This window comes from Panthera leo, chromosome B1 (genome assembly GCF_018350215.1).
Source record: "Panthera leo isolate Ple1 chromosome B1, P.leo_Ple1_pat1.1, whole genome shotgun sequence".
In the NCBI taxonomy this organism is placed as follows: domain Eukaryota; kingdom Metazoa; phylum Chordata; class Mammalia; order Carnivora; family Felidae; genus Panthera; species Panthera leo.
The window spans coordinates 115552257-115579794 of record NC_056682.1 but is presented as its reverse complement, the minus strand read 5'-3'; the positions used below and the strand labels follow the sequence as shown (position 1 = coordinate 115579794).

Here is a 27538-nt window from a genome sequence, read left to right as displayed (position 1 = left end):
GATGAAAAAATAACTTTCTAACAATTGCATCTGTCTTGCCATGAATAAGCTGCCTTTAGTAATAGTAAACTGCCTTGGATCATCTCATGGTGATGTCATCCAAAGGATTCCTAACCCAACTGTAAAATCAGATCAAGTAAGTCCATTTGAACTCTGAGAATCTATGATTCTATGAAAGTTTTTATCATAAGCAAAGCACAAAGAAATTTGAATTCCATTTTTGAAGGAAAAAATTTAATATATTTTATCTTATTATACATTTTCCCTAAATTACAAAGTCAATAGCTGCAAATATATTCTGCTACAAAGCTTTCTGTAAGAAATATCTCTATAAGAAAATACATCTCATTAACATTTCCTGTAAATAAATTACTTCAAATAATAATTTTGGGATGTACATAAGGGAAATAATGCAAAAACCAGATTGTAGATGTAATTGCTATATAGGAAATGTTTGACTGAAATGTTCCATTTTTCACGTTGCCAAGCTTATAGAAACCTGTTTGTACAGACTTTGGTTCTTGGATAGATCAGCTTATAATTTTTGTTTTAGCAGACATGTGGGGAAAATGTAAATCTTAATCACCCTAGTAAGTGTGTATGGGAAGCTGAAATTTTTAATAGATATGCAGACTCAGATTCAATTTCTACTGAGAAAACTTGAATTTGAGACTGCAGAAGGGGTTGAAGTAAAAGAAAATTAAGGAGTGACTTTCAGTCTATAAAAGAAAAGGTCAAAAGTAACAACTATAAGATAACATTTTTGCTTTATGCTCTAGACATAATATTTAGAACTGAGTAAAGTAAAAAAGTGATAAAATGGTTTCAAAGAATTTCAAGACTGTGGTTCCTATAGGTTAGCAATATGTAGATTTTACAAGTTATTCCATTTATATTTTTAATTTCAATGGCTGCAGAAAACGGAAACACTATCTTTGGCAAAAAACAGCTATTGCAGACAGAAACTGGTACAGAAATTTCAGATGGTGCCATTGGCAAGTTAGAAGCTTATCAAGGGCAATGGAACCTCACTATACTAATCTGCATTGGGAATCCATTTCATGAGACCTCCTATTATTTTAGGACCTCAAAAATATAAAATAAATACTCTGAGGTCAATTAGCAACCTACACAGAATTCATCTGCATAGTAAATATTGTGATAGCAAACCCCATGGAAAACTTCCATTTAGGTTGTGTAGCTTTGGGCTTCAAATATGAATAGTCAGTTTTGTGCTTCAGATGTATGATCAACATGTTGTCAAAACCTCAGTATTTGCCATTTTTTTTCCATTTCCTTTGTGTACTTCTGTCCAGGGCAAATATAGATCAAGTTTCTATTATCAGCTTTAGCCAACTATACTGCAGCATGTGTAAAGAATAAATGTATTTATCAGTCTAATTCTATCAAACATAGGGAATGCCAAAGCTTCAAAAAATAACAATTAGCATTGATTCTGTATTTTGGACACCTTGAAAATTTTTGCAAACTATGAAATTCTGCTCGGTACTATTCACAATTAATCAGGATAGTTTGGAAAATGAAATATATTCAGGGTAGGAATTACATACAATCAAGAAAGATACAATGTCATTCTTTTAGAATGTGAGTGCACTCTTTTTGTCTTCTACTGGTTCTTACTAATTACTGATGCAATTAAATATTTGAAAAACGTAAATAAACAGTTTGAAGAAAAACAAGTTTGGTTTTTCCTAAAGGCCTTCATAAAGGACTTGCAATTATTTTGAAATTATTTGGAAAATACTGACTTTTTTTTTCTTATCTACCAAGGCCTTTCACTGAGCAGTAGAAGTAGTGTTCCAAACTAAAAGGTGATTCTGTGTTGCAAATTAACTATGTTCCAGGACTTCATTTCCTATTTAACAACTCTTTTTACATAAGAGCCTATTGTATGCCAAGGTATACAGGGACTATTTTGTTAAACTATAACTTTGAACTAGAAATATGGCTTTTAGGTTATTTCTATAGGCAATCACCAATCTGAAGGAAACCAATCCTCCAGCACAACCTAAACTCTGGGAAAGTCACATGGTATCCGTAATTTTCACTGTGTGCTTTTTTCAGTAATAGCATCTTCACAAATGTGTACATTATTTACATAAACAAGTTGCATAATGGAAACACATTGGTTGTACTACATTTGTCACCCTTTCTAATCTGCTTATCCTCTTTTCCTTTTTCTCTCTCTCTGTGAGCTCTATATTCTTAATCACATTCCTTATTTTTTAGCCATTCTTCTAAGATCCAAATCCTATTTTCCACCATGCTGTAATGCATTAAATACACAGATTCACAGTCTGCTAGCATTGATTCTCCTCAGAGGTGATCATATTTTCTGACACACGTGGAGTCTGGCTTTGGAGGAGTAGGTGGCATCTTTCCATACTTTACATGACAGGCCCTTTGCGCAGTCACACCGCTGGAAAATTTCCAGCCCGTGAGAACCCTTCTTGCGCTGTTTGGTACAGACTTCCCCCTGATGGAGCACCGGTTTGCATATTTTGGTCCAGAAGTGACGAGCACAGCAAAACCCTTCAATGCAGTCTGAAGATCGTAGGCAGGGGTCTCCTTCATGCCCTACAGAGATGATGACCAAAAGATATTATCATCACACTTGAGAAAAAAGTTCTACTTGTCACTCAGAAGCACATAAGATATTTGTGCTTGTACTTCCCTCCATGAAGTTATCATTACTATGGAAAGTCTTGGATTCATATCAATCGGGTGTCTCTCTAATCATGTCAATCCATTATCATTCATTTTGATTATTTGCTGTCTGCATATCAAGTTCTATGAATAGCTAGGACTTTACTTTGGCATGGTCTGCTTTTAGATATTCCCCTGATCATGTCTGTTGGTTTTTTATTTTAACTAGGTAAGTGAAAAATAAGTAAATAAAAAAAAGTGCTTTCAAAGTAATTAATTTGATACCTTCCTGGAAATATAAATAAACTGATTCAAGGAGAAAGCTGAGATTCTCAGGAACTCCTACAACCATGTATCAATGTCTAGCCAGCAAACAGAAACTTAAAATATAAGGTGTTTAACGCAGAGAACCAGACATACAGGTAGTGAGTGGCAAGGCTAAGAAGCACCAGAGGATGGTAAAGCAACAGAGCAGGAAACCACTTCCACATATAGGCTGGAGGGTGCAAAGGAGAAGGTCATGTCAGAATCTGGAATCTGCAATCACTAGCTATGACTAGAATCCCAACAGGCCCACCTGGCAGGCGCTGAAGCCCCAGGGAAATACAGTTCTGCCAGAAACATCACCTGAAGCAGGCTTAGCATGTTGGCTTTTTTCTTTCCCTGCTTCTCTCCCACAGCCAAACCCGCATGGCCAGAAGCCACCTGACAGGGAGCCTAGAACATGCAGTCTATAAAGAGCTGTGATACAGAGTGGAGTAGTGAAAGGACAGACAGCCCCAAGGTCAACCAAGAACGCTTCATTAAAAACATATGGAAGAACAAATCTGGATATTTAACTCAGAAAAATGACTAAGTCAGCAAAGAGCAAACACACATATCACAGTTGGGTTGCCAATAAACTTCTCTGTAATTTTGCCAGATTGTAAATATTTTAGGCTTTTTTAGGCTATGTGATCTGTCACTCCTCAATTCTGCTACATATCAGAAAAGCAAATATAAGTAATGCCTAAATGAATAGGCAAGGCTGTGTTCCAATAAAACATTATTTACAACAAAAGGCAGCAGGACAGATTTGGCTCACAGGCCATGATGTGCCAATCCTGGTCTAAAGGATTATCTGTCAGCCCAGATATAACCAATCCCCCTCTGTGATATGGACACAACTCGCTAGCCATTGTCATAAGAGTTCTTCCTAGTTGCCACCAGAAAATTACACATAAGGGGTGCTTGGGTTGCTCAGTCAGTTAAATGTCTGACTCATGATTTCTGCTCAGGTCATGATCTCATGGTTTTTAGGGCTGAGCCCCGCATGGGGCTCTGCGCTGACAGTGCAGAGCCTGCTTGGGATTCTCTCTCTCTCTCTCTCTCTCTCTCTGCCCTTCCTCCATTTATGGGCACACGTGCATGCATTCTTTCTCTCTCTCTCTCTCTCTCTCTCAAAATAAACTTTAAAAAAGAAGAAAATTATACATAAAACTATATAAAAATATTAGTAAATTTGAAACTGTACTGTGACATAGATATCTGTTGGAATAATGAAGGATATTCATGTAATAACAGATGTATGTGAATTTGGTGGAATAGAAATAGGAGATTGGGTAAAGGACGTAGGTCTTCAGAGAATTATAGATAGAGGATAATTGAAGAGGAGTTGTTCATCTCCTTATCACTATCCATGTCAACAATAATATTCCAGGTCTAATAGGTCAGATACTTTATGGAATACTAGCTCCTCTGGGCATGCAAATGTGGGGAAATGGTTTTGTAGTCAAGAAATATGGGGAAATAGAGTGTTTAAAAATTTAATCAGTTTTCCTCATTGCTGGACTTCTGAGAGCCTTCAATATACCAATATTTATTATATAAAATTCTCAAAATGGGAATATGCATTATTACAAACCCTTTTATTCAAAGAAGGTCTTAACAGAGTAATGCTCCACACTTGTTAAATGTGTCCTTTAAAAATAGACATGTTTCATGCCTTTAAATTTTTACTATTAGTATTTAAGTTTAATAATTTCATGCTTTCAAATTTTACTGTTAGTGATTAGGCTTCCCAAATATTTTGATACAAGTAAGGGGAATTTTATGACCATACATAATTCCACTAGAAACCAATGATTTTTGATAAGTTGGTTTATGCATAGTATAATATGTGGTTGTGTATTGAAATAAAATTTCTGTAAAGGTGAGAAAAAGATACAAAAGACTAGGGATTTAATCATATGACAGCAAACATTTAAAGGCAGGACTGTTTAGAAAATGGCATGATTGATCAGGGTGCTGTAGTTATTTTACTATGCATTTTCTAACAATTTAAGATCTCTTAGAAACCTGCAGGATCCTCATAATTAAGAATAAATTAAGAATTCAGTTAAATTTTGCCAATAAAGTATCTTCCTTGTATTTTTTTCTAAAATCAAAGCAATGAATTACCTATATTTTAACTTTACTACTTTTAAAAACAAGAAAAAGTAAATGTACAACTACAGATAGCCTACCTTTTATATGTGACATCTTAGTGTGTGGTCTTCCTAGATTCTGCCATCCCAAGTCGTGGTTTGAGTAATGACCATGGTTTCGATCTCTGTGTCGAGTGCCATCCAGAGCTGGGATGTGAGGGGTTAAGATGCTCTCAGTGACAGGGATGCAGATGCCTGGAGATGGTAGGTAAGCAGTTAGACTTCTACAATTCTATAAAGTATGGCTCCTGTCTAAGTATGATGCTGATATGAGGTATGAAGCTATATTCTGTCTCTCTTTCTCTCCTCTACTGAACCATTCATTTATTTACATAAAGATTAAATTGTATTATTTAATATGAAATAATATTAAATCATTTTGTTTGAGCTAGGCTCCCTTCATTTGAATCTTGTCTCTGTCAAGACCAAGTGACTGTGGGCAAAAATAGGAATTAAAACATTGCATTAAGTTATTGTGAATATGTGTGACGTGCTTACAATAGTGACTTAGCAAATATTAAATTAATATTAGCTATTAGTACTTTAAAAATGTCTGACCAGACATACACCTTCAGCATCCAGTTTCCTTTGTTCAATCAACAATATAATCCTAGTTTACACTGTAAACACCCTGAATGGTATGAGGCCTTTCTTCCCTTCACCTGCCCACAGTACTTCCAATAGGACTCTGTCCAGAGGTCAGGAACAAGTATAGGAAAAGGAGTATGATCATATTGTTTCACATGATTAAGTTTATGTTTATGATCACTGGCTATAATTATTTAATGATTTTATCATGTATTGTCTGTGATTCTTTATTTCATCATTAATTCTGAATTGTCTGCCTATAAATTCATGGAGATTGAGGGAAGTCATGCTTATGGAAAGGCTAGGGAATAGACTCCTGTGTTTCCTTTTGGAGGAACAAATCACTCCCTCCCTATAAGTGTGGTGCAGGGTGGAGCCTTTAAAAGAAGACACCGTGAATAGAAGAATTAAGGTATGACATGAATATGCAGTTGGAAGAGGGACTCACCACTGTGTTGCTAAATCACAGCAGGTTCTTTGGTCTTTTGCATATATTCACTCGTGTTTGGTGGAATAGAATATCTAGCTATTTATATACAACACTTCAACATGGCAAATCCTAGATCACCATAAATTGTACGATATACAAAGTGATCAGAGTCCAGGAAAACTAGGATTTGGAAGGTAATCCAAGTAATTGTACACATATCTAAACCATGATCCAATCCCTGCGAATTTTGAAAGACTCCTTACATTTCAGAGGCTGGCTAAGGAGAATTTGGTCTAATTTGCTAAGCAGCTCTCACATAAAAAGAAAGAGGCCTATCAACATTGAACTAGATCTTACCATTATTACAGCGGGTACCAGGACAGCACATGCCATCTCTGTGGCAGCGCTTCTTTTTTCTTCGACACACCATGCAGGCCGATGATCCTTGGTGGGGACTATGGCAGTATCTCCCAATTTCACATTCCTTATCACTGCTACAAGGGTAGGCCTGTCATAAAGTAGAACAACAACACCAAATGCAAAGTAGATTAGATCTTGTAACACTTAAAAAAACTTACTGCAACAAATCATAATGGGAAATAAATCACAATACGGTTCTCGTCAAAGGAAACATGCCCTTGTAGTAATGTTCTGAGCATAGATCCTACATAGTGACACCTTTTTGAGAACCTTATAAATACTGATTGTTGATTGTAACAAAGATAATGTTGATGCTATTCATATACTTTTGTTGACACAACTTTGGAATTGGAATTTAGATTTTGTGTTGATCAATGGAGTTTTAAGGGTAACTTTGAGAGCTCAGAAATAGTTGTAATTGTTAAATTTTTAAAAACATTTATTTATTTTTTAGAAAGATAGACAGAGCGTGAGCAGGGAATGGGCAGAGAGAGGGAGACACAGAATCTGAAGCAGGACCCAGGCTCTGAGCTGTCAGCACAGAGACTGACTCTGGGCTGGAACTTAAAAAGGGTGAGATCACGACCTGAGCAGAAGTCGGATGCTCAACCGACTGAGCCACCCAGGCACCCCAGTTGTAATTGTTATACTACCACTGATTTAAGGCATACATAAAACAGCCTAGCTATGCTGTTTTTTATCCACGAAATTGGATGAGGGGGAGGTTAAAAAAAGAAACAAAGGGTTGTGGTAGAAGCTAAGACATATCTTCTGCCCAGTTATAGAACAAATATATTAAGAGGGACTCCCTACAATTCCTGCCTATGAGGACCATGGCAGAGAACCACTCCCAGAACTGTTTGAGGTTATGAGCTGCTTGGCACAAGGAAATCAAGGAGCAGGGTCCTCATTCCAAATGTGGTGATGAACAGCAGGGGAGTTCCAAATGGCCAGAGAAATAAATGCTCAACCCCAATTGCAGCATGTTCTCAGGAAACAAAAAGGCAGGCTCTTTACATACAAAAACAACCCTATGGGCTACTGCACCTTCAGTGCAGAAAGGACTCTGTTCCTACATTTCTCACCAAGGGAGGTACTTAAGCAGTGCCCCATATTATCTCCCAAAGTAAAAATATAATCTCCAGTTACGTATTCCTGGCCTCTTGGAAGTTTTTGGAACACTTAAAATGTCTCTGTTTGCAGAGACTGAGTTGAGAAACAGCATTGTCACACCACACATCAAACTCCCTCATATTTTGAAGCATGTTGACAGGGAGACTTATTTGTAAGTTGTTTTTCTTTTCTTTTTTGTAGTTCTTTTCTGTTTTCAGAGTCAGGCACGGTTATTTTTTTTATTGAAAAATATAAAAAGTAAAAAAGAAGCCATGTAGTTGTTTTTAAGCACACATACATGGTACAAATGTAAAAGTATGGGTAAAATTTTTATGACTCTCAAATAAGTAGTGTGATTTGAGTGCTCTGCTTATGAAATGAGGTTTGATGACCCATGTCTGTGTGAGTGGTCTATTTCTTTTCCCTTGTCTTTCTTTCCCCCTCTCTTATACTCTCTTTCTCCCCCTGCTCTTTTCCTGCTAAGTGTGGCTACAGTCAGTCCCCACATATTTTCTGTTTAGATCTGATTCTCTTCATTTTGGCAGAGGAAATGAATGTGAAGCTGACATGAGAGTCTGAAAACTACATGTTCTATGGGAAAAATTATAACTTCAGCATTATTACAATTTACCGTTTACCCTCAAGAGAAAATAGAAAAATCATGAATTTCAAGTTGAAACTGCTTTTGAAGGATTGAACAGTGGCCATGCTTGATGCCTACATTATAATTGGAGCCAGATAAAGCTATAAAGTGAATTTGCATATTGTTGTCCCATTCTGGATCTCCCTCATCAGGCTTAAGAGAGAATATGAATTAGGGTAAATTCAGAGTATTAGGCCATTTTTCAAAAATCCAAGACTGATGAAAACAAAACAAATGTCACTTCCCGCCTTGCCACACTCTCTCCCCGAAGCACTTTACTCCCTTCATATTTAAACCCATTAATTTTGATTGAAATACAATTCACATGTTTCTGATTCATTTACATTTATTTCATCAAATTGTTTTGCAAGAAGCATTTGATGTCTTACAAGTTTTTTTTTCCCTTCCTCAAAAATAGGACATGTTCTTTCAATGGAAATAAACATGTACCACCTAAAACATCACGTGAAATTTACAACACAAGCAACAAATCTTCAAGGGATTCTGAATATAGAATAATATTTGATTCAATTACTAAAAAAAAAAGTCTATATGGTAAAAAACAAGTTGTTTGCTAAAAGTAGCAGTTCATTTATGCAGAAAATTGTGGAAGGCACATCATTAACTTCCCATTCTCAGATGGTGGGAAATGGAAAATATTTGAAATGGAAAATATTTGATGCAGATGATATTGCAAAAAGTTAAATGTACAGTAGTCCTTTATTTGAATGGGGTCACAATAAAATTCTCACAAGTTTTTCAGAGGGAAACTCAGTTGTTCTAAGAGGTAAAATATACTGGAGGATGTGTAGTTTTATTATGCATGTATATTACACCTATATATATATTATATATAAATTGGCTTTAAATAGAAATGACACAGGCAGAAAACTATGCGGAATTTTTTGTGATAAAAGATTATCATTAATGTGATGTTGCACTTGAAATGGAATCCCAGAACATAACATTAAGAGCAATTCTTTGACAATTAAAGTAAAATTTTAGTAATTGAAATTCAAGGTTATACAGCTTCTAGTATGCTTATAAAACTGCTTGCTCCAATAAACAGCCTTCAAATATAAATGAAATAAAAAAAAATGATAAGACACATTGACTGAAGCAGGCTTTTGGGAAAGCAAATAATATGGGGGCATGACTTACCTTCTGATATCAATGTCGCCCAGCCCAGATCTCCTCAGCCATATGGTTTCCTTTGGTATAACCATTAGCAATAAAACATAGAACATGAGAAAATATGGATCTGAACCATTAATAGCAATTCTTGTATTTTCAGCCTCATACATGATTTTTCAATAAAGAGTTTGAAACAAGACTATTTTCATCTCAAGTATGAGGGCTCTGCAGCTTGCTATTGTTTTTTCTCCACATATCCCCCTTTAACATGTCTGGAAATGGTATCCTTGTAGGCAAGAGAGGAAGGGAGGTAGAATGAGGGAGAAAAAAAAGGGACGAAGGGAGAGAGGCGCACGGATAAAGTAGCTACAGAGGATCCTGAAGAAGTGAGGACTGTGGCAATGAATAGACCACTAAAGGGAATTACATACATTAGTGAAAGTGCCATTCAGATACTTTTCCATAGAAAAAAATCTTTATTTTCCATTTACTTTGGACTCGGAAGGCTGTTCCTGTTTCCGTTTGTTGATGGTTTTATGACAAACAAAAAATGAATTTGAGTATCTTAGTCTAAGTTTCCATTTAACAAAAACAATAATATGCCTGCTTGTTACTTATTTTTATAAATTAACAAGAAGACTGATTTTTTTTTACCTCTATGGAAATTATTAATAGTGAATTTGTATGGCTCTTCATTTACTTGTCAAGCGAACGGTCTGAGGAACAGTGAAATTTGGTTGCATGATCATCCAGGAATACTTGCCTCCATGAAAAATCATTCCTGACTTAGTGTCAGTCACAATGAGGAGATAGATTCGTTTGAAATTCCTAATAATAGCAGGTGATAGGCCATAAATTAAGAATGTTTGAGAGCTGTCCATGATCAGGTCAAAAAGCAAAGAAGTTTTGCCCAACCCCCTTTCCAGGCTAAAAATAGAGTGTTTTCTAGTTATTATTACAGCCAGGACCTGAACTAAAACAGAGTGAACATGTTGGACACGGCTTGAAAATCAAGTCCATCAAAAATGAGCATTTCTTTTTAGTATGAAGGATTTTTTTTTTTTTTACATCCATTTACTCTGTGCGAATTTGGAATCATTATTTAAAATTTTAGCAATGAAGTAAAGAGAGTTTAAGTGATTTCTGCAAATAAGTCCTATGTGCTCAATAGCAGAGAATTCAGGGATTCGGGGCCTACCCTGGCTTTCAGGCCTCCCTACAAGGTGTCATGACTAAGAGCATTTACCAGTGACGGTTTAATGCACACACAGAGAAGGGGTTTTCAGTGCTGACCTGTGTGCTGAATTTAGAGATTAGAAAAATAAACTTGGCCACTTCTCTCTCTAGAAGCCTCCAAATACCAACAGCATGTCCGGGTGCAGCTGTTGGAAAGACGGAATACTGGCGGACAACACAGACAATGCCGTAAACAACATTTTCTCATTTCATTCCTTGACAACGGTTTTATGTCCACTTAAATTCAAGGTAATCAGAGTTACAAGTAAAAGCCCTTCATGTGATTAATGATAATTAAATAATATTCTAATGAACAAAATAAAACGAAATGTTAATGCATCTTATTTGAACTAATTGAGCCTGTTTTTTTTTTTTTCTTTCAATTATTCTCAGAACTACAAGGAAAAAATACCTGTTAATTTGAGAGTAAGATTTAGGGTTGAATTTATTCTTAGTTTTCAACAGTTGTCCATCCCTTAAAACATGCAAATGCAACAATGACATCATCAAATCCCTACGAATAATGAAATGAGAAAAAGTATCTAGGTATCTCAGCAGCACTGGCTATTGAACAGACCTTTGGCCACAACCGAAACCTTAGTTTAACTCCCAAGTTTTCAAAATAATGACATTGTTCCTGTTTAATGATGGGTAGGAAAAAAAAGTAAGGGAGAAACATTACATAGTATTCATGTGGGATGGCCACCCATCCGGATTCTTGCAAGACCGTCCCAGTTTTGTTGTTGTTGTTTTAATCGGGACAATCCTTTGTCCCCGCAAGCACTGTTTGTAACAATCGGAAGTTTTCTGGAGCCAGAAAAACATCATCAGCTGGGCGGGAAGAAGAAAGCCTGCAGGGGGACGACCCAGCTGTGGGAATGAAAAACATTTGGGGCTAGTGCATAGAAGGAGGTAGCAGCAAAGGGCTGGGGACTAGAAGGTCTGGGGTCTCAAAGGGAACTTAGCAGAAGGTTGGCAATTAACATTTAGGAAACCAGATCGGGCTGGCTCCCCACCTCCAACTCGGTTCTTAGAGAAAAGATAATTTCCCTTGCCTAACATTCCATATGATAGCTCTCTGTTTCAATGAATATACAAGCTTTGCTACTGTTTAAGGTGGTAATTTCAAAACCAAACCTTAAAATTGCAGCTTCGGGAGATGCAGGGACATAGAACTCAAGCTGGCTAATGTACACTCGCATGGTGCATGCCAAAGGCAGTGCAATCGGATCTTTTCCTTTGTCCACAATTACCTCTAGGGGATAAGGGTGTATCTTTGAGGATTCCCGAACATAAGGCCAGGAGGATTGAGCTATATTAAATTGGAGGGGAAAAAGTTCAGAAATTTCATGATGTTCTGGATGTGTGCCATAGGTTCATTAAGGCAGCTGTTTGGGTATTCATTCAATATTCAATAGTTGTTTGTTTAGCATTTATTTATTGAACACCAGCTACAATCCAGACACAACTAGTTCTGTGATCTATAAATGTTCTGCCTGCACTATCCATAAAATAATTTTGAAAACTATGTATCCTCTCACGTGCGTAACATGTAAAATTTTTCAGCACAAGTTTAGCTAGCTTTATTAATATGACATATAATTCTAAATATTTTATAAGATGAAATTCACAGTAATGGTTAGTTTTAGAAAACATTCAGTTAAATTTTGAAATATACAAGTCATCACAACTATTTTGGATGTTCTGTATCCATAATATTCCAACCACGGCGAAGCTTCACTTTCAAAGAATTAATGACAAGACAAGGAAAGATGTATTTAGGATGCCTAATCAACCACTAAGAACATCGTTGTTAAGCCAGTACTCCAAATTTTACTTTCATCTGTCATCCATAAAAGGTTTTATACTGCTGGTTAATGCAGTATATCAAGATTTGGAATGCATGACAATTTTGCCTTTCTTTCCACATAAAATGGCAAAAGACTTATTGTAAACACAGGCACATTCCCAGACAATTGTAAGGAAAAAAAAATCATGCAAATTAAGGATATGGAAATCAATTCCCTTAAAACAATTCATGCTGTGCACACTGTGGAAAACCTTTGGGTACCTCTTCCACATATTCGTTTTAAGGCTGGGATTATTAGATATTTGGTTTTGACATAGAAGTGCAGAGCTGAGAGACTTCTGCTAATGCCTCCTGGATTATAAATTAGAAATGATGGATTTCTGCCAGTGGTCCATTAACTTCCCTAATATGTTCAGAAAAATCTCACTTAAATCCTAAGAAACAATAATTCTATGAAATCAAGGCAAAGTCCTAAATTGGGTTGCTCCACCCTGTTCTCTGAATATCATTAAGCAGAGGAGATAGCAGGGAGTTCTCTACTTGGAACACAGACCACATGTTCAACTGTAACATGTTCATTGCTACTATTGATCAGGAGACAGGTGGGGAAAGCTAACCCTTTCCATAAGGTCTCAGCACTTAGAGAAATCTAAACCTTGTAGTCTACCTGATTTTTCTTTTGCCTGTTTTTGACCCATTTTCCTCTCATTTGGAACAGATAGGATGAAAACACTTGCATGCTCAGAAAGCAGCATCTCAGGAGTGCTTTTGCAGCAATGGTTGGAGCCCTTTATACTCCTTATATCATTATAAAGCCCTTTGTAGTTCTGTGATTGGTGGAGTATAATTGTTCTAATCAAAACAGAGGAAGAAACTACACAATTTCAAGTTTTCTTCCAAATCCAGGATTGAAGGCCTACAATATAAAATTTTCAATGTAGCCTCACACATTTTTCTGACCTCATGACCTTCAGAAAGGTAACATGGTAGGAAGAATTTTGGGGTCCTACTAGTTTGAATTATGCCCCCGCGATTGATCGTTATAAGTTACTTAACTGAGAACAGTCTCAGTTCTCTCCTTGATAAGGCAGATAGCATTTCTACCTTCAGCAGCATTTCCCTACTTACCAAATCTTTAAAATCTCACAGGGTTTCTTTAAAAACAAATTGTTCACAGACTCCTCATAGAGATTCTAATTTTGTGAATTGGATACGGTCCAGGAGCCTGTATCATTAATAAATTCTGTCCTGGTAATCATAGATACAGTAAGATAGGGAAACATTTCTCTATAGACTTGTTACAAAGATTAAGGATGCTTCTTGCATATATATCATGGAGAAAATGCCTGGTCTCTATGAGATATGGACTCAATATTATCTCTGATAGACAGGGGTCTAAGCGGGGAATTGGTTCCCCGACATCACCATGAGTCTAAGTAAGAGATTCGCCGACAACAGCTACTTCCAGGCAGGTTCACCTTTACTCCTGCTGAGCCACTGTGCTTCGGGGTAGGCTTGAGAATTTCTGAGACTACATGAAAAAATAAAGTAACACATAACAAACATACCAGTGCACTTGGGGAGATACACAGTGTAGACTCAGAGCTATCAACACACCCGTTGTGGCTGGACTGTTTCATATCCTCATGTGGTATACACCTGTGTCTTGTTGGCAAGACGCAGCTTTGCAGTTTTCTTTGGATCTGTATCCCGCGGGTCTTTACAAAGCAACTACTTTTTCTCTCCCGTATCAAGTATGATAAATAGATGGATGTGTGTTCTCATTATTTCCTATTTCTGGTAGGGCATCAAATTTCCCTGTCCAGTGAAAAATCACATTCAAACTTCAAATATTGAAGTCCAGGTAGGTATGAAAACTTAACATACTTTCTTTAGGATTATAGAGTAAGTAAATGTTGATAAATATTTCTGAGCCCGAGTGTAAACGCTTGTGAATTTTAAATATTATATGGGGGCGCCTGGGTGGCTCAGTCGGTTGAGCGTCCGACTTCGGCTCAGGTCATGATCTCATGGCCCGTGAGTTTGAGCCCCGCATCCGGCTCTGTGCTGACAGCTCAGAGACTGGAGCCTGCTTCAGATCTGTGTCTCCCTCTCTCTCTGCCCCTAACCCACTTGCATTCTGTCTCTGTCTCTCTCAAAAATAAATAAATATTAAAAAAATTTAAATGTTACATTAGTTGGAGACATTTTTCATTTCTAAAATCATGGTTTATGAATGACGATAAAGAAATCCAGTGAAGATATATATTAATCTGTGTATACAGGTTTCTGTGTGTGCATAAGTTATTAATTGCATTTTTTCAGGAAGTACATCCAAGAAAAGCATAGCAGAATTTACCCATGGAAGGTAGGACAGAATTACTGAGAACTGAGAAGAAGAAAATTTTAGTTTCCATGTAAAGTATTTTAAAAATTTTCTAATTTGCACATGGTGTATTATCTATTAAAATTAATACAATTCTTAAAGGAACTAATTTTAAGAGCTTTAATGTGAAGTTTCTTTTTCCTTGCTAATTTATGCCTCCTAGTTCTTGAATTAGGAAGTCTTGGAAGAGCTTGGGTTTCCTAGAGTCAGTATTTCTTCCAAGAGTATCAAGAATCCAAGCTGAAGTTTCTTGATTAAAATTTTTCTGTTTTTATTGATGTGACCTTATTAGCAGAGTCAGATCATTAATACATTTAGATTATATACACATACAAATAATCCATCGTCCCAACAATTCCTTGAGGTGATGTTTATAGTATTGTTCATTTAGTATAGAACATGCAAACTTTACATTTCTCTGGTATCATTTCTCTTCCCTGCAGTCTATTCTGATTATGAGGAAACAGTTGATGAAGGCCAATAGAACTGAAAAGTTTGTTCTTTTACGGCTGGGAAGATGGGAAAAAAATCACAGCATATAATCCTCAATATTTGTTTGCAGTGAAAAGACCCAATTTCTATGTAAGAGCCACTTTAGGCTCTGTATAAATATTGATTGAAAATACAAAATATTACCATTCAAATTTAGAGTCATGAGCAAGAAGGCAGGCCTGCGTTCTATCCCTCCTGGTGTGCTGGGAGGAGAAGCAATGACTTGAGAAGAAACAGGGCCCCATGTGATTCCCCAAATGGTTGGAGCAAGAGGTTTACTCAATTGTTACAGACACAAAGATTGAATTGACTAAAAACCTTTGGATTAAAAAAGTAGGATGCAGAGGTGGTTGACAATTCTAACAAGAATTCTGCCAAAATAACTCCTCTATTTCTGCCATTTGGAAGAAAATAAAAAGTAAGTGTATGAAGAATCCTGGACTAGAATCATTACGACATTACACACTACTGACATACAGAGGGACTAAAGTTCAAGTTACATGTGCAGCAGGGGGACGGACTTTAACTTCTGGGCTTTGGATAAGCCAACATGTCTGTTACTGAAGTGAAAGGAATAGAAGTCATTTAATCTATTATTTTGCCATCCTTATTCTTTCCTATTTCCCAGCTTGACTCCTTCCCTAGCCACCCAAGCCAATATTTATATAGCCTGTAAAACAGGTTAGGAATCTGTGCCCCACACCCCAGCTTCATTTTTATTTTTATGGAATGTTCAGTTGATGGGACAGTTCTCACACAGAAATTCATGCAAGGAGCACTCAAAATACACTCATACTGTCATTTCTGGGTTCCAAAGATCGGGACAAACTATGTTGAAGACAGTTTGAACTCATTCTCAGAGTCTCTGATGTAACAAAAGGGTTAAAGCATCAGGGTACAATAGTTGCCTGACTTCCTAATGGATGAAATTACAATAGCTAAGGCTACTCATTTATTTCAGACATTTGCAAGATGATTGGGTTCAAAAGCCCCAGCTTGGAGAGTGTTTTTGTTTTTAGTGTCTGATAATAACAATTATATGACCACATGTTGTTTATTAAAATAAAATACTTTTCCAAAAAACAATCGATATCTTGATACACACGTGGTCTTACTTACCAGCCTTTCTACTCCCCTGAACCAATTTAAATTCTTATTGTGTGGAAGAAAGAAGAGGACAGCAAGGACAGCTGGTCAGCAAGGACAAAGCAAACTTATGTCGAGCAAACAGCATGGCATAAAGACATCACTCATTGACTACAATCTATTTTTATCAACAAATTCTATTTAAATGCTTTGTTAGAAGATTGGAAAAGGAGGAGGTTATAAGCCAAAGGACAGATTCTTTGGTTTGTGTGACCCTCCTGTTCAAATCTCAGCCTCAGAAATTTGGTACATCTTGTGATGAAATACTCAATGTGTTAGTAATCCCAAAGAAAACACATTGAAGACGTTGGTCCCCCACGCCACCCACATCCCATTCATCTGCTTTGGTGTGGCAACCAGCACATTCTCAATAGTGCAAGGGAGGTCAGATGATTTGTTACTAGATGAAACAAATGAAATCATGTCTCTGGGCTTAAGTCACTTCCCCTCCATCCCTTGGTCCTTCCAGCCTGTGCAAAGAGTATGCTCCTCTGTATTTCTGCTGCTTCCTTTGTTGGCCTTTGTTCATTACTAGAATCACAGATGTACTGGCATTGGACTCTTTTTAACACCTCTGAATCTGGCCTCACATTCCAGCAGACTTGTAGAAAATATGGGGCATTAAAGTGTGAGATGGGGAGGGAGGGTGGGAAAGAGAAGTGGAATGCAACTAGGAAAACAAGGACCCTCCACCTCACCTGCCCTGAGGTCTGGAGTAGAGCTGTCCTTCCTCAGACAACCCCACTGCTATGTTGGTTAATCAAAAGTCTAGGCAAACAAATCAAATGACATTCATTAGCCAAATGGCTAATAGAGTTTTTGTATAACTTTGCTAGGAAATGCTATCTGAAATCTGTCCTGTTTGGTTTTGTTTGTTTTAACTTAAGACAGCTGTGTCACAGTAAAGATGACCAGAACACATTTTTGTTCTCAGCATTACACATGATCCCAATCTACCTCCCCAGCATTTGCATTACACATGCCAGTTCTTTGGGGCTACTTGCACATCCTTTAGCCACACTCCCTCATGACCAGGCATTTGTACATATTCTTCTACCAAGAATACCATTCCTCCATTTACTTCCTCATCAGGATAAGTCCAACTCACCATTCAGAGATTATATCAAGTGACTTTATTTGGGGGAACCTTCTGGGTTGGCTCCTCACGTCCAGCTGATTCGGACATCCCATGTCACCTGCACCCTGTTAATACTTCATGCTTATTTGTTCCATGATATAGAGTGTGCTGTCTTAAAGTCTTCCTCTGCCTTCTTTATACTTTTTGATTACAGAAACCATCTTTCATCTCTGTATCCCCAGTGGTCACATCATGCCTGGAATAACAGCATTCCACATTTTGTCCAGTAATGAATTAATGAACGAAGTTTTGTCGTAACAGTGTCTGGAAATCTGTACAATGAATTGACAAAATTGCTCACATAAGTACCCATGAGAATATGGTAAAAAAAAAAAAAAAAAAAAAAAAAAAGAAAGAAAGAAAAGAAAAGAGAAGAGAAGAAAAGAAAGAAAAAGAACTTGGAAATTAAACAGTGATTTTTTATATATTTTGAAATAGATTTTTAAAACTTAGCTAAGTTCTACATAAATCAGTAAAACCTACAACTATATAGCTAAGGACATCTTATATGTTTAAGAAGAAAGGAGATTGGTTGGTGAGTAATTTTTCAACCAGCAACTTGGCTTCAAGAGTTTCATTTTGAGCCTCAGATTTACATTTTCAAGTATTCTCATCAATTCCTTTGCATTACATTCCTATAGCTGATGATATTTTTCACATGTAAATTACCTAAAGTGAAAAGTAGGCTCTTTCATTTCTAAGTGGTATCAATGTTTCTGCCAGAGCAATAATGCCATTCTAGAGGCCATTCACAGCAATGACTCTGGATTTCACCTCTTCCCTAACTGTCCTCAGAGAATTGTTTAAGCCTATTGGTGGATTAGAAACTATGACTCTAAGTACTTCTGAGGATCATACGAAGCTGGTGACACTCCACCCTACATACTTTATTCTAACTTTTCTTTGCCTTTATCTCTCAATATTTTTCTCATTGGTGGATCATACCTGATAGTGTTCCTAGTTAACCACCGCCACTATGAGGTATTATTGCAAAGATGCAAGAAGGTGAGCGAGTAGTTCACGATGGCTTCCTTTAAACGTCTTGGAGGCACATAGATGGAATACTAAGGGGATTCAGTTTCCTGGTACACCTTAGTCACAGAAAAATAGCAACCAGTACCTAACAACTAAAGTGATTTTTTTCCAAATGTGTGTCTCATGGAATGCCACACCAATGCATTTAGGGGTTTCTGACTTGTTTATGATCCTAATGAAACTGAGCTAAACAAGGTTCTCACCAGCCATGTTAAATCAGTTAAATATCATTGGAATGTCCATTTTTATAAGAAAATGTGGACAGTGCTTCTAGATTTTGAACCAAATTTATTTCAAATCCTATCTATATTTCTGTATAAACCAATTCAACACTTCTCATTATGCCCACACATCAGAATTTTGGAGACACCCATATACTTTTCAGACCCATCTCCCAAGTTTAAAAACTTAAAGAAATTTACAAAGGACTTTATTCAGCCTAAGATAGGTTCATATTTGTATTTGTAGAACAATGAGATGGGCCTATAGCCTGGGCAAAGAGGCAAGAAATAAGATCTCTACCTTCTAGGTCAAAATTTTTTAAGTTAGATGTTTGCTACATGTTTTGAGTCCAGGCAGGGATGTCACTGTGTGTTTGAAAAACTTGGGTCTCTATAAGACTCCTGTACAGTTTAGCTTCACAGTCTAGAGACTAGAGTGATTGGATCCCCTTGTTCTGTATGACGAGGACACAGCCACACCTGGGCACAGCAGGTATCAGACAGGATGGATTACGGTCTGACTCTAACATTTCCTGGGTTTAAATGAGATCACCAGAACTTCATTCACACATGCAAGTCAAGTTGTTTCCACATTAACATTGGATGAAGTGATTTTTATTACCAAACCCAGCACTAGCCAGGCTCTTTTTTGAGGATAGATCAAAAGCACAAGGATCTGGTCATGTGCTGCTTTTCATCTCCCTTCCTTGAGCACAGCACTGCCTAATACACACTGATCAAATTCTGCCTGGGATTTTAAACAGGATGGTCTGGAAAAGCCAAGAATAAGCTCTTGAAATAAGACTGCTCATCCCATAGTAATGAGAATTGGAGCTGTACTTGTGCAAATGGAACATTGAAAACTGTTTACAACTTGAAAATGATGATTCCAAGAAACATTAGAATACCTTTCTTATAGAGAGACATTAAATAACTAACAGCAAATCTGCTAAGAAGTCCAGTTCTGCTTTCTGGGAACGTTCCAAAAAGAAATCACAGAGCTTTAAAACACAGCTTCACAGAATGAATCAGTTAAAAGAGTAATCAGCCAGTTACTGATTATATAATAATAATTAATATTAATATTTAACACTAGCTGTACTTAGAGCTGTCTGTCTTCAAAGTAGTAAACTCCTTAAGTATTAACAAATTAACTCCCTCTGTCACAACTGCCAACATATGTTTACACAGCTCTAGGGAGACTTTTATTTAACATCCATGTGTTCTCATCTGGTAATATCTGCAGGGGGATCTTTCCACTGATAGATAAACATATATGGATGTACAGAGATGGGATAATAATACACACCCATGTCCTGCTGTCTGGCTGGTTTACTGCTGAGTCCTCAACCAATACCCAATCAAAAGCAAAAATGTGTTTCCAGTGATAGAGCAGTATGGTTTTCATTGAGGACAGACTTTGCCGAAAATAATACAAAAATTGTCTGGGAATTTGGGTGCATAACCTGGGTGTGGTGAGGATGAGCTTTTCACATTTCTCACTAGAGTTCAGTAACTCTCCACATAACCTCAGCCGTGGATCCTTAAATTCACCATCTCACCAGCCAAAAGGACTCCTCCTGCTAACAGATGCCACAGTTGCTATAGCTTCTCTACAAAATGCACACATTTTCATGAGACCCTGAAAATAACAGGCTCATGGAAACTACAGATATTTTGCAGATGTGCCTTTTACAAAAATGATTTCACAATTTGCCTAGGTACTTTGTCGATATGTCACTTTACAAACCAATGAAGACCAAAGGCTGGTCTTCATTACAGATTGCAAATTTTGATGGTAATCACTTCCTCTTGGTAATTTCCAAAATTGTAAGCATTCAAGAATTCTACATACTGGATAGTTAATGATTTTAAGGAAGTGTTGTTAACCCTTAGTTTTAATAACAGTATTGCACTTATTTGTAAAAAGTTCTTTTCTCTTAAAGAAAGCTGAAATATTTGTGGATCAAATAATCTGGATGTATAGGATTTATTTTAAATTGCGCTGCAGAAAGTGGGGGTGAGTAGGGCAGTGTGAATGAAGCAAGATTAGGTGTAAGTTAAAAACTATCAAAGCTACAGGATGGGCATGTGGGGGTTCACTCCTACTATTCTCTCTGCTTTTGTCTACGCTTGAAATTTCCAGCAGGAAGAAACTAAAGAACTCCTGAGACATAGGCAAACTCTAATATTTAAGGAGAGCCAACTCCAGACACGATCTGAAATCACTTGGTTCCATACGCAGAGCACAGGCAGCATCCCGACAACGTGGAGTCAAAATTCTCTCCTTCTTCTGACTCCATCCTCCAACCTTGGAGAGGCTGCAAAAGCAACTTCTGATACGGCTACATCAGGCTGACAAGACCTCTGGTAGCGTGATTAAACTGGACCTTCCCCAAGCTGGATTACTCACAGTTTACTAAGTGGAGGTGGTGGTGCATTCATTGTATTCATGAATTAGCGCTCCAGCCTCTGATGCTCCAATCTCTAGAATGAAAATTATCCCAGGAGGCCACAGGAAAACACCCACCCCAGGCCATTGCCATCCATTGACTGTTACTGATGGGCTGCTCGTGTAGACATCTTAGGGGTGGTAGAGATGCACAAGATATGGTCCCTTCCCTTAAGAGAATCACACAGGGCAGAAACGAGACATTCCTTGTATGGGTAGTCTCACGCACATGGTTAATGATATACTTACTCTCAGCCCATTTTTTTCAGGGGGCACATAGGCACCCCATTGTCTTTGAAAAGGCAAACAACAGGAAAGAACTGATATCAGACTGAGTGGAAATTTTCTAAGTACCTGGAGTTTCTTAGTTTTTTTTGTTTTGGTTTTGATTTTGGAATAACTGGTGGTATATGTGTGACCCAGAGGTGAAGGATTTTATCTATTGATACCAACTACATCAGCTGCAGCTGGTGTTCCCCTCCGCCCATCCCCGTTTCATCCCAGGACAGCTGCTTGAGAGGGAAAGATAAAATGTTTTCTTTAAAATGCCACATTATTTGGCAACACTTGCGAAATGGCTGTCTAATTGAAATGACAGGGCTCTGTTTTTCAGGAAAAATAAAAGTAGCTAAGAATAGTTACTCTCTGAATAGCCTTCCCACAAACTCACATCTGTAAAGCACCTTCTGACTGGCAAAGAGCCTTCAGACACATTCTCTCATCAGCAATGGAGATGAGGTGGGTAGGCGGTTTTTAAAAATAAAATTGACCATCAAAAAATGAATAATTCAGTACCATTTACTACATTCATAGTGCTGAGCAAGCACTCGCTCTTTCTAGTTCCAAAACATTTCCATCACTTCAGCCCTCCCATGCAATACCCCATTAAGCAGGTTGGGTAGGCATCACTACCTTTCAGTTCTACAAGGGAGGAAGCTTTCCTGGGGAGGAAGCTTGCTGCTCACTGACCAGCAGATAGTAAGTGCCAGATCCAGAAATAGAACCGCTTAAAAATTACCACGTAGGTTAGACTCTTAATTCCTTGCTGAAAATCAGTCCTTTTTTAACTAGCTAAGCTTATTATCTCTCCCAGCAGGCCTGAGAAACTGAAAACTGTGTAGTTTGTACTTCCAGAATGCCAGAGGGAGAGGTATCGCCTATCATGAGTCTGACACGCAGACAGAGTAGTCAATGTTGAATGAATTAGTGTACATATCAAAAGTAAGAGGGCTTCTTTTAGTATTACTTGAGACACTTCTAGATACAGGGCTGGGAAGCAAACCTCCATTATTGACATTATGGACAGAGCTTTACACATAGGTTAATTCTTACCCAAGTCAGGTTTCATGCCAATGTCATAGTCCAACTGCACGAAAAGGTCTTAAAAGCACTGATTAGGGCACCCCCTCCTCTCCTGGCTCTGCATGAGCTGATGCCAGTGTTTTAGCATCAACCCCAAACCACTTTCTTTGCCCTCCCCTCCCCCATGTGGGTACATGTGTACAGATGACAACTTGCAATATAGCCAACATATATTCCAACATCTGCCTACCAGATCTGTTCACTCTCTCTCCTGGTCACTTAGCTTGAGGTTGGGTGAGGAGGGGCATTGCAGGAGAGTAAACGGTAGAGCTGACAAGGTCTTGTTTCTAAAGTGCTGGGATCCTTTAATCTTCTTTCTTCCTTTGATGTCTGAGATTTCCCTCTTTATGCAGTGACACTGGGACTAAATGAAACACCAGGAAACCATTTGCCAGTAAAGGGTGTGTGTTACAAACACCTGCAGAGCCTATGGTACCAGGTGACTTGAATTACCCACACATTTCTAGATCTCTGCTCTGTGGGTGGGTGGCTATTTTGACTCTTTTACTCTGGGGACAAAGATGACAGCTCTGGCCACACTGTTATGACTTCTATTTATTTTCTCCCATACATCAAATAATAGCACAAACAATTGGGAAACAGAGGGAGGTAGCTGTGATGAATAAAAAAGCAGTTTCTTAAAAACACATAGAATCTTTGTAAAGATGGGGTTTTTTTTATTCAAACAAGAGATAATAACATTTTGTGGTCAGGAGACTAAATTATGGGTTCAAGTCCTGACTACCATCAGTTAGCAGGTAGACTTTGTACATATCATTGTGGTCTTCTGGTTTTTCATCTGTAGAATAAAGGAAATCACCTAAAAAAATGTTTGACTTTGTTTTTTGTTTTTAACAGGCTATCTGTTGCAACTATCAAAAAAGTTCCCAATTTCCCAGGGGTGATTTGTCATTAATCTGCTTTTTTTGCATTACAGAAATAATACGACACTTCCTTTTATTGTTCATTTGCACCTAGTGAAACAAACTAGATATCTACACAGAACATTTGATAAATATGAAATGGCATCACTGTTAACACAGCCTGGCATTACAAAAAAATTCTAATAATGGCTAATACTTACTGAAAGTTTACTATGTACAACTCTCTGTGTTAAATGCTTTACAAGCAATAACGTGTGTGAGGCTCCTGCACAGTATACAACATGTCTTGAATTGCAAAACTTTAACAACGCAATTGCAAATTGGAATGTCAAAAAAAAAAAAAAAAGTCCCAGCAGATACATATGTTTTGTGAAAACCCAAGTAGGTAGGTAGGAATGATTCTCCAGATCTTCAAAAAATGTTACAAATGGGACTCTGTTTCTTTTGCACAGCAATCTTTCCCATCTCGGTAAATGGCAAGTTTATGGTGGCAGTTGTCAGGCTGAAAACTTTGGAGCTCTCCTGGACTCCTGTCTCTCAGTCCTAACTTCAAATCCATCAGCAAATCCAGTCAGCTCTATCTTCAAAGCGTTTTTAGAATCCAACCCCTTCTCACCATCTGCACTGCTGCTGCACTGTGCTCCAAGCCTCATCCTTGCCCTCCATCCCAGGATTCCCTTACACCATTGTATTCTCAATATGGCAGCCCAAGTGGGCCTATCGAAATGGAAGTCGGATCCCATCAGTTACTGGCTAAAACCGTCCATCTCATTGGGCACAAAAGTCAGAGCCCCTTCTGTTTGACGTGAGCTAGCCCTTCCTACTACTTTCTTACTACTTCTTTCTCCTTTCTTCCTTCATGTAGCTACTCACTTACTTCTTACTACTTTTTTTACTACTCACCCCTTGGCTTACCCTGCTACAACTACACGGGTCTCCTTGCGATTATTCCTACACACCAGACATCCTCTAACTCCGGGCCCAGCACTGGCTCTTTTCTTTGCCTGGAAGACTCTTCCCCAGAAGCCACATGGCTGACACCTTCTTGTCCTTCGATCTTTGCTCAATGTCACCTTATTATTGAGGCCTCCCTGACACCCCATGTCACCGGTCCCTTGCCTCCTTCACCACTTTATTTCTCCCTATTTATAGTATTTCTTACCATCTTACATGCTATATAGTTTTAATGTTTACTTATTTAGCATCTCTCCCCTCACTGAAATATAAGCATGATGAAGGCAGGGATATTTTTATTTTGTTTTGTTTATGACTGCATCTCCAACATCTAGAACTATGTCTGGCATAGGACAGATGCTTAATAAATGAATGAATGGATATATTTTATAAATATAGTGTTGCACACCTAGCATTAAAAAGGTCCTTTTCCTCCCTACCTGTCTTTATTTTAGGTTACAAAGACTCTCCCTCTTACGGTTGTGTTTTCTTTCTCTGGTAAAACTTTGCCCCACTACCAGAAAAATTGTTTTCCTGAGTCTGACTGGTGAAAGTTTTGTTAAAAGGAGATAATGTTATTCGTATTTCTTCCCACCTACTAGTAACTTTTCTTTCCCTTGAGAAAAGTCTTTTATGAAAAACCAAATCTCTAACTGCTCTTTCTCCCTTTCATTGGTAGATTTCTTGAAAGAGTAGTTTGCACATACAGTCTCCTCTTTCTGGCCACTAATTCATTCTTTAATTTATCATTTAACCTGAAACCTGATGCCAGCAATGTGCAGACACTCATCAGTCCTGGGTATACTCACCCTCTAAGAGCTTAATTCAAGGTATCACTTTCTACTCTTTCTGCAGGACAGGATTATCCATAAAGGACAATGGCTTCTATAGCCCACATCATCCTGGTTCTTCACCTTGTCTTAAATGAGTCCTCTCCATTCTCTCATCCAACATGGTAATTCTAAACAGCTCTGGTCTCAGATTTTAAATTTTCTTATAGAATCTTTCACTCCAGAACCCTAGTCACATCTATGGCTTTGATTGTCTGGTGGAGATGACATTCTAAACGATGATGACTAAAACTTGTCCTTGCAACTCCAGACATTTCCCTTCAGTGCCTAACATTTTCTAGATCTCTTTTGGCACCCTTTGTATGTCTTTACATATAAGCTCACTAAAATTCAATCAGTACAGTCTCTTAGTCATGACTTTCCCATTTCTCCTTAAACATCCTCCAAAAAGGTAAAAGGAGTGGCTCAAAATTTTAAAAGAAAACCAATGAAACCTGTGACTAAGGGAGTGTGAGATGAGACCATAGACAGAAGGAAGGGAAGTAGTGTTCAGAGCATTCTTAATAATAAAGTTAAACATGTTAAACTCTAACATTTTATTTTTTAATCAAATATGGAAAAACATTAAAAAGCTCTTAATTCTAGGTGGTGAAAGTCAGGTAAAAATTAAAATTTTTAGTGTTTTAAAATTTTCTCCACAAATATAGCTCGTAAAAATGATATGTTTACACTTTGGGAAAATATTTGCATTAAATGGAAAGCAATGTAATCAATTATTTGCTTATTTTTTTCTAAATACCACTAAAGACAAATGCAAGTTTGGAAATTACTACATTTGGTATGGCATTGAGTAAAGAAGAAAACTAAATATTGGATTTGGATGTGAGCTTAGCAATTATTTAACTCAACATGAAGCTTTTATTCAGCATCTTTGACAAGTGGCCATCCAGCCTTCACTCCAGTGAGGAAATTATGACCTAAAGGGGTTGTCCACTCCATTTAGGAAACAAATTCCTAAACTGTTCCCCCCTGTATCAAGTAAAACTCTAATTCCCTTTCTGTTTCGATTCAGTTTTTCTGGTTCTGCCTAGTAAATCTACTCACTGCAAGTTTTATACTCCTATTAGTTGAGTGGTTTTAGTCACCTTTCTGCGACTGTATCCTAAGCCACAAGAACACTTCCATTTGGCTTTGGTCAATTTCCTTATAGGCAAGGACCTATTTTGATTTTGGATATTCTGATATCACCTAATATGAGAGTAGGTATAGCAGAAATTGTTTTTACCTATAGAAATTGGGAGTTTAATGAACTTTCCAATTCAAGAGGTGAAGGTGAAGAACAATCACTGACTTAACAACTTTTTGTAAGTAATCATATTCCGTGCCCTTAAAAATGAAGAGTCCTGTTGATGTCAAAACTTTTATTTGTCTTGTTATGATTTAAAATGAGTACTCCTTCAATGTCAGTATGTATTCAGTGAGTTCCTCAAGTAAAAACAATCTTCTCAAAAATAAAAATAGCCTCAAATCCTTCAAATATAACAACACCATGTTTAATTCCATGAATAGAAGTAAGTTAAAAGGTGTTGGTCAACCACTTCTAGGGTAACTCTCAAGAATTTTCTAATCTTTGGACACCTTACAATGAATTCTCAAGAGGTTTAACTGAACTGATAATCACAGGTACCACTTCTGCTAGGATTTGTAGAGACTCGGAACAAGTCGGCTACTATGAGTCCAAATTCTCCAAAATTTAATCAGGATTTGTCATCTTCCCAAGATGTTGGTTGATTTGCTTATCAAAACAATACAAAACTTAAACTTACAATTTTCATTGTATTTCACTTTGCAGGAGGGGCAACATTATCTTTTATTCATTTTTTAAATCTCTGATATATTTCTCTGTCTTTTGCAAGTTGCATCTAATTTCCTGCTTTAAGCTTACTTATTTCTTAGTATTCCTCCTAGGTAACTACTTTTATTTTGTGGTATTCCCATTTGTGTTTCAACTCCTTATTCAAATTTTTCTGTAGACAACCAGCTGTTAAGCTTAAGAACACCAGATGTTAATGTAAGATTTGAGATGCTGTTACCAGGACAACCAGCAGAGTTCTGGCCATTGCCATCACTGTATTCACTACTCCAAAGGGGGGATTGAACCTCACCTTTCT

The 27538-nt window shown here is 37.5% G+C and overlaps 1 protein-coding gene across 1 annotated transcript in view; it reads right to left on the bottom strand.

The window, feature by feature from the left end:
- Window positions 1-233: 233 nt before the first annotated feature.
- Window positions 234-27538, bottom strand: part of DKK2 (dickkopf WNT signaling pathway inhibitor 2) — a 103003-nt gene continuing 75698 nt past the window's right edge. Inside the window, exons 2-4 of the mRNA XM_042935747.1 lie at window positions 6508-6658; window positions 5172-5327; window positions 234-2598 (exon numbers count right to left, since the gene is read on the bottom strand). Coding sequence (XP_042791681.1) covers window positions 2348-2598; window positions 5172-5327; window positions 6508-6658 — 558 coding nt within the window. The 3' untranslated portion in view covers window positions 234-2347. The remainder of the gene's footprint in view (window positions 2599-5171; window positions 5328-6507; window positions 6659-27538) is intronic.